General features: G+C 41.9%; 6 protein-coding genes across 9 annotated transcripts in view; 1 reads left to right on the top strand and 5 right to left on the bottom strand.

Moving 5' to 3' along the window:
- The window catches only part of RB195_008147 (uncharacterized protein), a gene marked incomplete at both ends in the record, with an annotated part of 7847 nt that extends 7683 nt beyond the window's left edge, over window positions 1-164 (top strand). The window contains one exon of the mRNA XM_064194531.1: window positions 146-164. Coding sequence (XP_064045675.1) covers window positions 146-164 — 19 coding nt within the window. The remainder of the gene's footprint in view (window positions 1-145) is intronic.
- The window catches only part of RB195_008146 (uncharacterized protein), a gene marked incomplete at both ends in the record, with an annotated part of 15140 nt that extends 13865 nt beyond the window's left edge, over window positions 1-1275 (bottom strand). The window contains 4 exons of one of the 2 annotated variants that reach the window (XM_064194529.1): window positions 409-461; window positions 531-539; window positions 586-658; window positions 781-1275. In XM_064194529.1, coding sequence (XP_064045674.1) covers window positions 409-461; window positions 531-539; window positions 586-658; window positions 781-1275 — 630 coding nt within the window. Of the gene's footprint in view, window positions 1-408; window positions 462-530; window positions 540-585; window positions 659-780 lie in introns of those variants that run through there. The other variant, XM_064194528.1, reaches the window with a different exon arrangement.
- Window positions 1276-1310: 35 nt separating this feature from the next.
- On the bottom strand, window positions 1311-1895 carry RB195_008145 (uncharacterized protein; the record flags this gene model as incomplete). The annotated part of the gene is made up of 1 exon (XM_064194527.1): window positions 1311-1895. One exon carries the CDS (start codon window positions 1893-1895, stop codon window positions 1311-1313), a length of 585 nt encoding a protein of 194 aa, XP_064045672.1.
- A 631-nt stretch (window positions 1896-2526) lies between these two features.
- Window positions 2527-3027, bottom strand: RB195_008144 (uncharacterized protein; the record flags this gene model as incomplete). Its single annotated transcript, XM_013451326.2, has 1 exon — window positions 2527-3027. The coding sequence occupies one exon, from the start codon at window positions 3025-3027 to the stop codon at window positions 2527-2529; it is 501 nt and encodes a 166-aa protein (XP_013306780.2).
- Window positions 3028-3906: 879 nt separating this feature from the next.
- RB195_008143 (uncharacterized protein) lies at window positions 3907-6536 on the bottom strand (the record flags this gene model as incomplete). The annotated part of the gene is made up of 3 exons (XM_064194526.1): window positions 3907-4089; window positions 4381-4465; window positions 6490-6536. The coding sequence occupies 3 exons, from the start codon at window positions 6534-6536 to the stop codon at window positions 3907-3909; spliced, it is 315 nt and encodes a 104-aa protein (XP_064045671.1).
- A 3576-nt stretch (window positions 6537-10112) lies between these two features.
- Window positions 10113-13630, bottom strand: RB195_008142 (uncharacterized protein; the record flags this gene model as incomplete). 3 transcript variants are annotated; one of them, XM_064194525.1, is made up of 5 exons in its annotated part: window positions 10113-10757; window positions 10946-11230; window positions 11368-12570; window positions 12623-13356; window positions 13432-13630. In XM_064194525.1, the coding sequence occupies 5 exons, from the start codon at window positions 13628-13630 to the stop codon at window positions 10113-10115; spliced, it is 3066 nt and encodes a 1021-aa protein (XP_064045668.1). The 3 variants fall into 3 exon arrangements, with proteins under 3 accessions (XP_064045668.1, XP_064045670.1, XP_064045669.1); XM_064194523.1 differs by lacking the exon at window positions 10113-10757 and having other exon boundaries at window positions 10877-11230; XM_064194524.1 differs by lacking the exons at window positions 10946-11230; window positions 11368-12570; window positions 12623-13356; window positions 13432-13630 and having other exon boundaries at window positions 10113-10613.
- Between the last annotated feature and the right edge of the window lie 2399 nt (window positions 13631-16029).

The raw sequence follows: 16029 nt of genomic DNA, 5'->3' as shown, positions 1-16029 counted from the left end.
ATTGTTATTATTATTGTTATTATTGTTGTTATTATTATTGTTATTATTATTTTTACTATTATTGTTATAATCATCGTTATTATTATTGTTACTATTATTGTTATTATTACTGTTATTATTATTATAATACATTAAGTATTCACAGAATGACGTCCACTATATAAATGTCCACATAACAAACATGAACAATGACCAGTATCAATACAAGGAGTGACTAAATAGTGTGAGTTTCAACAAAAGAAACACAAATAAGGACCGCTATCAAAATAACAAGAAACCCACTATGCAATAGTGGATTATAACAGACTAATTATGGTGGCAAGCAGCCAAATAACTATATAGCATATGTTACACCGTAACAGTGTGATGAAAATCTACTAATTTTTCATAGAAGTGATAACACTAGTATTAATTTTCATTGATCAGTGAAGGCGAGCGAAGCAAACAACACCACAGAAAGTCTGAAGTCCGGCTTTAGTCTGACGCTCAGACTGGTAATAATAATAATAAACTTCTTTATCATCCCTCACCACCAACCGCTAACACCACATTTGAAGAGCAGGGGTGGCGCCCTCATCTACATACACGACGATTGCGCGCTCCAGCCGCAGTATTGCCCGGCCGGGACAGGGGCGCCGCGATGCAGGAGCGAGGTAGCCTCAACACGTGGTCCAGACACATTCGTTTACATTACACATTACATTGAGAAATATATATATACATAAGGGAATCAATGTAAACTTATAAACGAAAGAAATCGTGAAAAAAAAGAGAACTCACGTGGCTCACACGGAAGATTGCAATGACGTAATATTCAAAATCAGAAAATATTATTTTATATGCCGTAGGTTCTTGCGCAAGTGTGTACTCTGCGGAAAACACAACATATTCAACGCCTAATAGGAACTTCCACAGGGTGCGAAGTCTATCATTGTGCGTGAGTCGAGGTCTGCTGTGAGATTTTGCGAACGATCGTTGAAAAAGCGTCTTGCTTCCAAGAGAAAATGCCCCTTTTCGAGGATCCTCGGCTGGTTGAAGAAGTCCTCCCCCAGCGTTTTCGGTTTTTTCAGTGCGTGCATCTGTGTTCTCAGCAAGGCCCGCGTTTGCCCCAGGACGAAGATTACAACGCCCAGCGAAAGAATAGGCACGAGGTGGATTTGCTGGGCTCTGTAAATCAGTGCTACAATTTGCAGCGCCAGTTGAACTGCAGTAATCACTACTATCGGACACATAGGAGCGAACTTCTTCCAGCTTATAACGATCAAACATTGGCATAATCAGACGACTGTTGCTTCCAGCAGATGTCCACTCTACTGCATGCATTGGGGTGTAGCCGTCGTCAAAAGTGGTTGGAGATCTGGAGTAGGTGTCAGTTCTCCAGATATGGCATGGTGTGTGGCAGAAGATAACTGGTGAGAGCTCTGGGCTTCATCAACAACCTGACCATTTGGTTTAGTAGTACTGATGGCATCAACGTTATCCGTAGAAATTTCATTAGCTGTCGAAGTTGACGGAGTTGTACATGAATTTCTGGGCGCTACCATAGCCTGATAAACTCCACAATCTTCTTGAGAAGACTGACGGGGGAAAACACTCATGAGAGTGTTGGCAAGGGATGGCTGGTTTTTCGATGCTGCCTGGGAACCATAAGAAATACTGTACGCCCGAGATCTTAGGGTTGAGGTGGTTTGAGTTGAAGGTGTCGACGGTTTACCGTTGATGGGGCTATTCGTCGAATAAGTGGACGTAGCCACACGTCCACTGAGTGAAGAGGTTGCTCGCTGTCTTTGCGGTTGTGTGTGGCATCGTTCGCGGTGGTGTCCTTGATGGGAACGAAGCGTCAACAATCCAAGAGGCTTCACAACAGCATTTTTCATTTTCCTTGTTGATCCCATCAATAAGATTCAATTGGGAAGAGTATAGGTTCAGTAGAACTCCTTCTTTCTGAAATGAAATGCTGAGAACGTGAGAGATAGAGATTTCCAGAAAAAAAAACATGCATCTATAGCACAAGTGGTGGGAAAGAAAAACAACGATAGGAGGGAGCAGCAGATTTCAGGATCGATGAAGATGTTTCGGAGGATCCGGCACACACAAGAAAAATCCAGTAGTATGAAAAACATGAGGCTGGGCATGGGGCTGGCAACTTCACAAATGATATGCGCTGCGACAGTCGTTTACATTACACATTACATTGAGAGAGAGGAGCTACACCACACCCGCCCTCGATGATAGCGTTCAGTTTATTGTGAATGTCAAGAGCGACCTCCTCATTGTCACAGTGAGCTCACAATTCACTCGCCCCTGACGGGGCGCCTCTTCCTAGCCTCATCAGAAAAATCGTTCCTCACAGCCAAAAAATGCGACACACTTGCGTGGAATCTCAGTGAATTCGTCTACGCGAAAGAGGGGAATTCTTGATGATGGCAGGCCATTAATAGCAGGTTCAATGCGACGTTTGCAGAGTATGATGGTGTGAGCGTAGAAACATAACCGTTTAGGACCTGCTATTTCCGGAAGACGAACTCAAATATTTTGCAACGATTCCTCTGTGTGAGGAGGTCTTTTCAGTTTCGGCATACTAGCTATGTCAACGTCCCAGGCACACTCGAAGAACTCCAATGGCTGTACCGTCCTTCCTAAGTGAAGGGTTCTCGAGAGAATAAGAGCCGACATTATGGCGTTGTACCATTCAGTATTTTGACGGCCATCCTCCTCATTTTTACCGTCATCGTCAACTTTCAGGCACAGTGTTTCATCGGGACCCGTAACGCAGACACATCGCTTGAGCTTTGAATCAAAGTGTTCGCTGTGAGCATTGAAGGCTGTGGACATATCTATGAGATGTCGAGCCGATTTATGGTTTCGATACGTTTTCTCGCTCTCGTCGCTCTCGTGTAATTCCAAAGCACGCTCATAGAGGGCCGCGTAGTAGCACTTTCTTGACCTGATTGGGGCGAAGCCAGTGATGACTGGACCTGACTTTATGATACCGGTCTCCTCTTCCAAATTTACAGTTGATGCCATACCGCTCCCTTGAACTGGTGCGACGCAGGACGCAGGCAGTCGAGCGGTGTGAAAGATCACATTTAAGAAAAAAAACGGTGGTGTGGTGACAACATTGTTTTTGTGTTATGGTTCAACCAAGGGTAACTGGACCTCAAAATTTGATCAAATAATTCATCACGAAGTGATAAGGATTCATTTTAATAATTACCTCACAAGTACTTCAGATACAGGAACACAGTTCCAAACCGAATAGATCACAGATCAACCGAATACGATAAAAGTCATGCTGAATTTGGAATTCAAAAGACCTATAGCTAGCTCTTCAGTTCTAATGGATAATATAATTCTCAAAACAAACAACTGAAAATGAAATACGAAGCGAAAGCGACAAATGAGCGGATGTGATGAGAGTATTCACGTCCAACGAAAATATGCGTAATAGAATGGCCTTAACGCGGAATAAAATACTAAATACGTCTGCTACTACCAAAGCTCCTAGAGACAGAATTTGAACAAAATAAATTAACGCTATATATGCTGTGGTTAGCGCGCAAACAAAAATGGTTTGCGAAACACACTTACAATAGGAAGTGAATTATTTAAAAGACATAAAAATTTAAACAATTTTAAGGTGGAAGAAAACAAAAAAGTAACCATTGGTAGAATAATTGTAAAAAAACGAGATCTGAGCCAGACCTTGCAGGGCGCACTCTCAAAACATTAAGTGAACGGAGATATTCATCAAGTGTATCTAACCGTGAAGGCATTTTTTTTTTCAAGGACCGAATATGCATGCCGTAACAAATCCGGACAAACGTAACAAATTTGAGTTTGCCGGAAATGTTGCACATAAGACATGGGAGAGAAATTCACAACAGTGAAATAATAAGTTCTACGTTAATCCTGTCCATTTCCAAGGCCAAAACCGACAAGACAGCGCATGAAGCCATATATCCGCCGCATTTTTGATGGTGGTTCTCTCAACTCCAAAGCTCCCGATGACTCCTCCTTTAGTGAAGACTCTCCATCCAATTTCGACAGCGACCATTTGCTTCCCATGGGAAAAGAGCTACTGCATGTCTGAATACACAAACATTTTCATTACAGCCTTTCAAAAACAACAACAATGGAACTCACTTTAGAAGATGTGGATGGCGCACTTCTCACTTTGGTGGAACAACACTGGACCCTGTATCACTCAAATCTGATGAGTTTCGTCGGGGCTTTATCCAGATTAAGCCGATGAACCATAGGTGTGACATCGCTAGAATCCCAAGACAGCTCACGATGTGATCTCTTTCGACTTCCGGTCAATGGGGTAGGTGTAAGCAGTGGATCGCTTTCATTTAAAACCGATCGGATTTGTGTTACCGGGATAGCACTTCGTTTCGCAGCACTCCGCGGAGTCGGGGAACGTACATCAACCACCAGCGTTGTTGAATTGCGATCGCGCGATCTGAAAAGATAGATGTACCAGTATTATAAATAAAAAGGAATATTGCGCTGGACTCATGGGAAAATGAAAACAGAAACGGGGAAAAACATGAAAAAAATCAACTGAACGACTAATTCTAAACTTGTGCGGGACAAATCAAAACTTTCAAATAAATTTGCACTCGATAAAGCAGTAGAACTGTTTAAACTAATAATTCATAGGAACAAGGTTTAAATACGCCATGGTTGTCGATTACTATGGCCACTGGCAACGGCAATTTCATTCTGATAAATATTGACTTTGGGAGGAACAACAAAGACGATTGTTCCTCTTACAATCAATATGTGTCAAAAATGGAAGTCAGTCACTGTCAAGGTAATGAAATATGAAAAGTTAAGTTAGAGAAGTAGGAACAGAGAAAGAAATTACATTAGCTCCCACAATAAAAAAAAGTGTTTGGAAAAACTAATCAGTGAAAAGACTACCTAGTAATCATTCCAAAAGTAGGTGTCAATGAACTTTCGACATGTATATTGATATCGACCGATCCCGACGGAGTGATTATCAAAGTTGGAAATCAAAGTTGCTAAGGATAAAAAATAATACGGGAATGACGAATAACCTGTTTACTAGGGGCACATTATAGAAAGAAGAACTTGCGAGGAAAGGTGAGACTAATTGGCAAGAATGCCTGTAACCTAATTTCAGCATTCACGTGAAAAACCTCCACGCGGACATTAAAAAAGGAAATTTTCGGCAACGATCACAATTATTAAAATGACGCGGCAGCTTAATCGCTTAATTAAACAAGTGGAAATCAGTGGAAATGATGGAAAGAAAGATTTTGTAAATGTACGTTCCTGTCTTTCTTTTCGTACGGAAAAAGAATTGAAAAAAAAAGCGACACTGGATTTCTAGGCGTTTGCTGAAAATGCTTGCAGACTGCTAAGTCAGTACTGTGATAAGCACAGATCGGAGGTAGCAAAGAAGAGAGATGTGAAGGAGAAGAAAACACAGGCAAGTTTCTAGATATCATTTATGTTCTTTTTTTTTTTCTTGGTGTTTATTCGAATTTATTTTGGACACATTCGCGACATAAAATGCTCTTTTTTGCGTTTTTTTTTCAATCCGAGATCTTAAAGTCTTGAGTCAGACCTGAAATGTGCTGTTTCTTGTGTTGTTTAAACCTTTTTTTTAATTCGAAATCTCAAGATTTTGTGGCAAATGGTGTGGAATTGGAGAATGAAGAGGTTCATATGCGCTTTATCGTTGTTAGCCGGCCACAGTTTATCCTACGATAGCATATTTCGCTTTAAAATATATCAAGGTAAAGTGCGCGGTCAGCCAATCCTTCTTTGAATGATCATTAACATTTTGTTGCGTTGATTTAGCAGGGCAGCGTTTTGATCTATAATTTCAAATCGCTTGATTATGGGTTCAGACTAAGCACTGGTCACAATTTACTAATTGAATTGCGACGTTAACTTGAAGAATTAATTTCATTCAAGTCATAACGGCAGATTCCCAACTATGCAGTAACATCGTCTAACCTTCCTTTTTTTTCTGCGAGAAAGCGTTTTCTATTGATCCATTATGACTGCAATGACTAATTAATGTCAGTAGCAATTACAGTTTACTTTTGATGAGACCAAAACTGGTCATATCGTGCAGGTAAATTTGACAATCTGTATTTTTCTGATCTTCCATGATTTCGTGACATAAGTCATTGCAAGAGATCACCAAACTCATTGTGTGTCTCTTTGTTCGCAGTTGAGAAATTGCCATCGTGAAATCTTGGGAACAATTCTGCAGCCTAATTAGTTACACATTTAACCGGAGAGGTGAATATGACTGCTGAACTATGTATACGCTCCTCTCATTGCTGCAGTTTATCACTTATTTTAGCATTAAATTAGTGCATTTAGATGCATGAGTCGTTGTGTATGCAGTATCATTTATTGCGCGTAGTTAGTACTAACCAAACTTTTCGTCCCTCCGCGGTCGATATATTGGTACCAGACCTCTGAGAGGATAAAAAAACTGACTTGACACTCGCCCCGCAAATCATTGTATAAGGTGCACTTGGTTTCATAAAGCTCGAACGGTTCTGAATGACAGTCCAACGCATAGGGCCACCTTCATAAAATATTGTTAACCTTTTGGTAAAATTTTCTGTTATATGCATGTACTTTTTGAAATATTTTCAATCTTTTGCCCTGTCGGACTCTTATTGATTGTTTGAGAGCCCTATTCTGATAATTTCTTGTCGTTGTCATTATAATTCCATTCAACTTGCGGGATGGAAAGTTTGATATTGGTCGTTGTTATAGAAATGATATAAGTCGAGTGATTGTTTAGCCCAAGCTGGATGGATACTTAGAAGTACAATCAGTCACTCAGAGCGAAACGGTTATGTGATGACAAAATTTCTATCTCTTGAGCTGCACTTTTAAGAGATCCCTAACATGCAGTTTTCATTTTAATTGTTGTTTATTGTAATGACAATTCTTCTACCTCTTGGGGTCCGCTTCTAAAAGGTACCTAACATGTACTAGCTTGGATTGTTGTGGAAGTCACGAGAGGAGTTCCTGCAGCACTAGTAATATTAAAAAAATTTAAAAACTGGGGAAGGAGTCAGAGTCGCTGACTTATGTAGAATCCACGGCTTGACGTTTGAAACACTTCTAGTGAATACACTTCCTGCTTGTTTGCTTATTATATTAGGAATACAAATTCGGTAGGTTTAAGGTTCATCTAAACAGTGGTGGTTTGAGATGACGTTGACCTTGCAGAGTAGAGCCCTCACCTCGATAATTTTCGTTCGCGTAATTTCTTCGAAAGTGCGAACCTTTGTTTACGTATGTGTTAGTGTCGTTCAGAAACGGTATTTCTCTTTTCACTCACGAATTAGCTGTCGCATATACTGATGTTATCAATTTTTTTCTTCTATCAAACGAAATAATGTTGAAAATACTTGTAGAAAATTAAATTTCTTGTAGTAGTTAGTGGTAAAACCTTTTCAAGTTTTTTTGAACTTTAGCCACCTCAAAACTACTGACTAGCTTTAGCAAAGATTATGTCGTACATAAATAAAACTGAAAACCACAAATAAATGAATTGGTATTATGTTTTCAACGTTAAACACCAGTCAAGTCGTCGCTCTGTGAAGGTTCACAAAAATAATCATGAGAATTTAGACACATGAGAACCGGCAGCAGAGATGAAGACTTTCAGAGATTCTCGAGCTTTTACGTGGCTCTTAGCACCGACATCTTTTTTTCAACGTTTTCCGTGAATAAACCCAAAATAACATAAGCAAGTATTGGAAATTTCAGTGTTCTTATGTTAACATACTAGCTTTAGAAACATTCTTTTGTTTCATACTACCTTTTTAAATGTAGAGATCGGCTCTGTTGTCGAACTCACAAGTAGTAGAAGGAAGATTCCTTCCATTGCTTTAATAGAAGTTAGAAGCCTTCTATCTTCGAGGCGAGTTCACGACGAATCCTCGCAATCACAGGCTCTCACGTATGTGATGGAACCGCAGATACATAGGAGCTAGCAGTGAGTTAGCCTGCGGTTACGCGACCGCCCGCGCAGCCGTTTAAGTAGATTTGGATGGGACCCCGTCTAAGTAAATTTAGATGAGGCCAAAAAACCCTACTGAAAACGACCCCTTGCGACCCTTCCCACCTCCTAGGAGACCCTCTAGAAAACCACCCACTCATCACGTTCTTTCTGGTATAGCTTCTCACAGCAGTGAAAATTAGTTATAATAAACAAAATTAGAGAAGCAAATTAGACTCTTAGTAAATAAATCAAAATAAGAGATTATAGGAAATAATAAATACAACTGTAATGGATATTAATAAAAAGTCCTGCGAGTGAGAACAACAGAGAAAACATATAAATCTTTTTCACACTATTTCCTACTATTTGGATACATTTTTACTCATCGACAATGAAAACGAACGGTTGAGAGTATCGCAGGAATTGTCCCATTTCTGCAAAATGGAAAAACAACTAATACCGAGGCAGAACACATTCTAAAAGCTTTTTTTCACTATTTTCTACTTCCTACACACAATTTTACTCACTAACAGTGATTAGAGACAATGAATCCCGCCGGAATCTTAATTTTTGCAAGTTCGGAAAAAATTACTGAGAAGAACATTTCACTGAAAATTTTCTGAAGTTTCATTTAGAGCACTGTTCGCCGCATATTGGTGTTATTTAGAGGTCATTTTGGCGATTAAAACCAGGCCCTCGAAAAAGAAATGGAAATAGTTGCTGGACTGGTCGGATTTTAGTAGCTTGAAATAAATATGTATAACGGATTACAGAAGAGACGGAGGAAGACAAAACTGGCTGTTTTCCGTAAGGGAAAATGTGCGCTATAAAAGAGTTAAAAAAATCTTTTTTCGGGAACCCTCTGCTTTTTTTTGAAAGCTAGTTGAGAAAAGATTGAGAAATTTAGCATTTCTCTCAACTTTTTCTCAACTAGATTTTGAGAGAGGGAGAACTATCCGGAAGATTTTAAAAATGAATTGTGATAGCGAAAATCTTTCTCTACAACATACTTCAAACCGAAGTGGTCTTTATAAATTACTAGCTGAGTTATTGGACTTTGTTTGAAGTCATACAAATTTTGACGCGTTGCCAAAAATCTGAGAATTTCGCACTTTTCCCGTTGCGAGATTATGGTAGCGCTGTTGAAAAATTCTATCCCACATTTCAATAGATCATCAAGGAAAACCTTTAACTGCAAAATTTAGAAAAGTTAGGGCAAAATTAGGAATTTTTCCCAACCAGGTTTCAGAAAAAAAAAACTAGGATAGTTAGAAGCACCAAACTTTGTAGAAATACAGAGGAAATCTCTCTGTACAAATCGCAGCCAGCTTTATTGCATGAAATTCACTTCGAGCGTCGATATTCAGAAACTCATGGAGCTTAAATTGTACTAATTTTATCCCTAATTGTGCCTGTAGATGTCTTTTTTTTCGCTCTGTAACGTCATTCAAATTGCCTTTGCGAGTGACAATAATCACTGTCGGATGAGAAATGTGCCCTTTTAATTGTCGTACATTAAATGCAAAAATCCCACTTTCGTCAGGGATCCCTGAGAGTTGCAATAAAAAGGCGACACATCACTTTGCGCCACTGTATAGTAGTGATGTATTGCGTCAACTGGCTTTTTCATAGAGTACGTAACATATTTCTCCTACGTCCTCTTAGTACTCAATACGAAGTTACCTCTTGTTGTGGATGTCGAGACAGCCGAAGAAGAGGAACTTTATTGAACCCGAACACGGAACATGTCCACACAAAAAACAACGGGGTGGTCATACAAGTATGCGTCGTTTACAATACGGGTTTACTCTAAGCGAATAACATGGTGAAATTCCCATCCTACAATATCTCCCCTTTCAAGTTATCTCGTATCGAGTTCTTCGTGGGTCCACCTGTAGTCGGCGACGGGGTCGTCGAAGGCGTTGCGGTCGTTGAGACGAATCGGGAGTCACCCTGGCATCATCGTCCCTGCTCGCAGAGTCGAGTAGCGGTAGGTCGAACACATCCAAGAAAGTGTTAGGTTGTGTTTCCAACACGGCGTGTGATGAAACCGGGAGTCCAAGTGGGTTTCTGACCTCGATAATCCTTGGCAAAAATCTCATGCTCCATTCCGACGATTGAATTGAGATTCCATTTCTCGTGTACCATTTGTGCGATCTCTAGAAGGTAACATTAGATCGAGTTCCGTTCGCAGTCGGCGTCCCAGTAAGGCTTCGTTAGGTGAACGCTGGTCAGGTGCAGACGGGCAGGGCATGCCATTAAAAACGTTTGTAGTGCGTCCACTGTTGGTTCTTCCCCCTTCAGCTTCGCAAATCCTCTTTTGGAGGTGTCCACAAAACGTTCTGCTTGTGGACATCTTCAAAAGAGGTTGGGGATGGAACGGCTGCGTACGAATGTGCAAGATTCCTCGGAAACGGCAGAATGAAGTGAAATGAGACGACGTGAACTGCGTTCCGTTGTCCGTGACGAGCGAATTTCTGAACTTGGCAAAGATGCACTTCATTGCTTGGATAGTAGCCATTGAGGAGATCGAGGACATCTGGATTTCCGGCCACTTGGCATAGGCGTTCACGATAAGTAAATAGTGTCGTCCTTCCATCGATTCACCGAAATTAGCATGAACTCGAGTCTGTGTCTCTCGAGTCTCTCGAGTGTGGTTTCGGCCATGAATGTAGTTCAGCTTTGATCGTATCCTTTGCCACGGATGCTTATCTTGGACACGTCTTAACGAGTTTTTCGATATCTGAATCCAATGTCTGTGACATGTGACATCCTATGTCATGGTATTTCTACGGTTGTAGTAGTGCCACAGAGGAGAATGGCAGTAGACCTTGGGCCAGTTTCCGAACTTCGTATAGCTGATCACAAGCTGGATAAGACTATCGTCTTGCGTAGCAGTCCGAATGGATTCGGCGCAGACTGGAAGGTGACCACAGTTCTCTGAGAACTCAGAAATGACATCAGCATCTGTTGAGGCGATCTAGTCGGTATCGATGATTGTGACAAGACGAGACGTGAAAGAGCATCCACTTGGCCGAAATCCTTTGTATTGATGAACTCGATAGTGAAGCTGTAGTTGAGCAGCATCGTGGCCCATCGCTGAAGACGGTTGGCACTGTAGACCGGAACTCCTTTCTTGCTTCCGAAGATTGCCAAAAATGGTTTCTGGTCGGTCCTCAGCGTGAAATGTCGTCCATGGATGAAACGATGGAACTTCTGCACGGCGAAAATAAGAGCGAGTGCTTCCTTTTCAATTGGGCTGTGGTTCTTTGTGGTTGTGTCAGGCAAAGGATTGCCTGATAAATGATCTTCTCGCATCCATCTGCGAAGCGATGTGAGAGGGTTGCTCCCACTCCGTAATTTGGAGCATCAGCGGCAACGATGATTGGGAGACTTGGGTCAAAGTGGGTCAACAGAAGATCCGAGCTTAGAATTGCCTTAATCTTGCCGAAAGAAGACTGGCACTCCAATGTCCATGTGTAGACAACGTCCTTTTTCGTAAGAGTGTTCGAAGGAGCGCTAAGCGGGCATCTTCTGGATTTGATTTTTTCAGGATCGGGGAGTCGTCCTTGTGCGTTGATGACGAACTCAAGGTAGGTGATCTCCGTCTGCAGGAAAGCACATTTGTCGAGTCGAACGCGGAATCCGTAGTCTTGAATCCGTTTGAGTACGGCCTCTAGTCGGGCATTGTGTTCGCCGAAGGCTCTACCAGTAACCAATATGTCGTCGAGATAGGCGGCAGTTCCATCTAATCCAGCGATAAGAGCATCCATACATTGTTGGAATATCCCAGGAGGTAGTTTCACTCCAAATAGTAGTCGGTTGAAGCGATAGAGTACACGATGCGTGTTGATAGTGAGTAGCTGCTTTGAGACGTCGTCCACTTCCAACTGGAGATATGTTTCGGCTAAGTCGAGCTGTGAAAAGTAGCGTCCTCCGTTGAGTTTCGTGAAAGTGTCCTCTGGGGTTGGAAGCGGGTGCTGGTTTTGTTCTAGTGCATCGTTCAGTCCGGTTGAGTAGTCGGCGCAAAGACGGATCGATCCATTTTTCTTCTGAACGACGACAATGAGTGCTGTCCATTCTGAATGATCACCGGGCTCCAGCACATGTATAGACACAACTCGATCGATTTCGGTTGAAATCCTTGGCATAGCAGCATAAGGCACCGAGCGAGTTTTCAGAAAGACAGGCTTGGAGTCAGGCTTCAGAGCGAATTTAACCTTTGACTTTGTACAACATCCCAGTCCAGGAACGAAGACTGCTAGGAACTTCTTCCTCAGGTGCGTTGCGAGAGAAGAATTCAAGGTGCTGAGTGTCCTTGAAGAGTTGCAGATGGAGCCTTCTGTCAGGTTACGGAACAGTCGCTCGTGTCGGGCGATCCAATCTAAGCCCAACAGCGGCGACGTGTCGGCTACATGGCAAGTACCATATCCTCCATGACCATCAGTGGTGAAGTTGCATTCGTAGCATCCACGAACGTTGATCACTTCGTTGTTGGCAGACTTCAGTGTCAGACGGGGTGATTGCAGCTTCGGTCGACCCATGGCCGGTCCAGTCTGCAGTGCTCAGCAGTGTTACGTCTGCTCCAGTATCAATTCGCATGCGTACTTTCTTCCCATTAATCTGTACTCTACGGTAGATACGGTTTACAGCGACGTCAGCACGAGTCGAAGCTATAGTGACGGTGTTGGCAGATTTTCGCTTCTGTTTTGGATTCCGCTTCTTCTTCTCCGGGAAATTTTTGCAGAATCCTCGCTTGTGTCCAGAGCGTCTGCAGTCGGGGCATCTCTTGTTTACTAATATGTAGTCTCTAGACCAGTGATTGGCTCCACACTGAAAACAAGGTGACGGCGGCTCACGACTTCGACTCTTTTGCGAATCCACGACGTTGACGTGCAGTACACTTGATCGTGCGAGGAGTGCGGCATCCTGACGAATGTCGAGAAAATGTTGTGCTTCGGCAGCAAGCTCCTCTAGCGTGGTTTGAGGGTTGTCCTCTATCTTGCGAAGGGCACGAACGCGAACATCGGCATCTTGCGAGGCGACAAGTCGATATATCCATACGAAGCATTTCATTTGCTTAGGTGTACCGTCATTGAACTCAGCCATGACATGGCGTTGATTGACCAGTCCGGTGTAGTCACGGAGACCTTCCTCATTTTGCTGTGTTTTGAGGTAAGCGTAGCGTCTCGCAGATACTGACGTATTATGTCCGAACAATTCCTTCGGAACAGCCACGGTGTCCGTTAAAGGAGCATCGCATGCTCTTTTAGGGAAAATATGGTTCGTGAAACGGGCGTATGTGACGGCGCCGAGTTTGGAGACGATTAGTTGAGCTTTTGCTGCATCCTCCAACGTAGCACCGTCCTTTGAGATTATAGCCTTCTAGCGGTTGTACCAGATCTCGAATGTACAACCATTTTCCGAATCGTACACAAACTCAGGCAAGCGTGTCGACGCAGAATTTGTGACGAGTTCGGCCGGGCTTGGAGGTCGTCCTCTGCGTTGTAGTCCGCTGATCGCCAGTTGTTTCGGACGTCGACACAACCAAAGAAGAGGAGCGTTTTTTAAAGCCGAACACGAAACATGTCCACGCAAATACAACAGGGTGGTCATACAAATATGCGTCGTATGTAATACGGGTTTACTTTAAGCGAATAACATGGTGAAATTCTCATCCTACAACACCTCCCCTTTCAAGTTATCTCGTATCGAGTTCCTCGTGGGTGCACCTGTAGTCGGCGACGGGGTCGTCGAAGGTGTTCCTACAACACCTCTGGCTAGCTTCATTTTTTATAAATAAAGTAATAATGCATAAATTTGCAATCCTTAGATTTGATGGCTATGACAGTCAGTCAAACTCTTGAGAGGATCAAAATTTTTATCTAGTCACGTGCATTTAAAACACTTTGTTTTCCATTTTGTTACCCTCACAACTTGTGTTATATTATTTACAATATATATTTACTTCGTTATTTGAGGTTTGTCCTCAAATTGACAACCTATTGTGGATTCTTTCGTTTTAATTCCGTCTCTGACTCAGTATTTTCCATTTTCCTGATGAAATTTTTCTTAAAGCAATTTACTTTAATGCAAGGCTGCAAGGTTCAGAACTCATTGTATTATTAAAACTTTTTTTGCCTACGTTCTCACAACCCGTCGTATTTATCCTAATCTCAATGTCCTTCTTTGTTTTGTATTTTCGCAAACTAGTCCTGGATCAAAAGGTGTGAAGTATACCAGTAAAATCTTTGAAAGATACTTCACGTTTTTTATTTTTTCTAACACTTTGCATTTTTTTACTGTGTGTTTATTTAGAATCGATATTCCCTCGTCTTTTTCTCTCTGCTCTCTTTATTTTTTCTCCTCTCCTGACAAGCCTTACCCCTTCCTTCTCTGAAACCCGCGGAAAAGACAAATAGCTAGGATCTCAGAGGTGATCTGCTATCCTTTTTTTGTGATTGGCCAGACATTCTAGCTTTTGTTTTCTTTGTTTGAAACTTTTGTTATGAAACATATCTGACCTTTTATTTTTGGCTGACATTAGGAACAAAATTTTATTCCTCGCTTTTTTGAATTCTACGCAACACACAAATTGCAAAGCAATGATTACGAATTATACACAGCAAGTGGTTGGATTTATTCAGCAGGCCGAGGTGAAATTAGTATGTTAGTTTTCTTAGATTACCCGTCATGTTATCTTCAGTAGAAGAGATGGTAATGTTAGAACTGATGGTGTATCGCCCATAAATGTTTTCGAAATGTCACTTTTCTAAAAGCTGAACACATTGTTGTTACAAGTGACTGACACCTGTTGGAGTGTTGCCTGAATTTAATGGGTTTCGCTTTTGCCGTGATCTCGAGCGTAACACTGATTACCAATCTGAGTTTGTTTTGTGGAACTGTTTTGTTTTTCTAACTCTGATTGGGCTGTTGATGTTATCAAGAATTTATATTCTGAAGAATGAAACGATTGTTACTCCATTTGATAAGGGAGCGAATGACGGTATCGGTATCAGTTTGTACTTCTGTGTTTGCTGTTTCATTCTAGTGTACATATCCTTTTGATCTGGCCGTTTCGATGGGCGATGTTTTATGGTGAGGTCACGCAAACTTCCAAACTTTAACCTACGTGTTTATAAGTGTCAGAATTTTTATATCTCCAAGATACAATTTTGAGTCAACCAACCTAGAACTTTTTGATGAAAGATGGGGACACAATGCACTATTTTTCTTGTAATGTAGGTATTAAGGCTTTTTGATACTCATATTTTCGGTTCTTTCAGCAGATCACCTGACTAGAACACATACTTGAAACAAGGTCTGACGCTTTGGACACGGCCACCCACTATCTTAAGGGAATACTGAAAGAACGGAATCGTATTAGTGAGGGGACGCGAGCAGAGAACACCGTAAAACGATTGGAGTACGAACGTGACGAAATTGCTCGCCAATTCGTGCAGGCCCGCGCTGAATGAGAGAAGGTATATTTCCTTTCTAACTCACTGTTTGCAGAACTGTGTTGTTACTGGTACGTTGTATGTTATCTGCTGTTAAGAAAGAATTAATCTCCAAGAAATTGAGAAACACGTAGTAGTGATTACCAATCACGTGATTTCATACAGAAAGGCATGCATTCACGTTATAACTGAGGTATTATTGCGAAATTTCTTGGCACTCGATCATCACAAACCCCATTATTGATTTAGGTTGTAGTCCTTGGAAGTCAAGCCGTTTGGATGCGTTCGTTCGCTGTCAATGATGACTAATTTTCGCAAGCCACCTAAACATAGAAAGTGCGCTGATTTTGTTTCGGCGACCGCGTCGCGGCAGGCCATATTAGATCAGGGCAACCATGGGGCAGGGTTCTACTGCTTGCAATTCACTATTGCAAGGCAGTGCAAGGGGGGAACGGTCAAAAGGTACCCGTATGATGCGCCGCCGCGTATCCAGAAGGCTAATGAGCGTCGTTAATTGCACCGCGCGTCTTCTGACAGCGTCACGATCGCTACAGT

This window comes from Necator americanus, chromosome III (assembly GCF_031761385.1).
Source record: "Necator americanus strain Aroian chromosome III, whole genome shotgun sequence".
In the NCBI taxonomy this organism is placed as follows: domain Eukaryota; kingdom Metazoa; phylum Nematoda; class Chromadorea; order Rhabditida; family Ancylostomatidae; genus Necator; species Necator americanus.
This window is presented reverse-complemented; position numbering and strand designations above follow the sequence as displayed.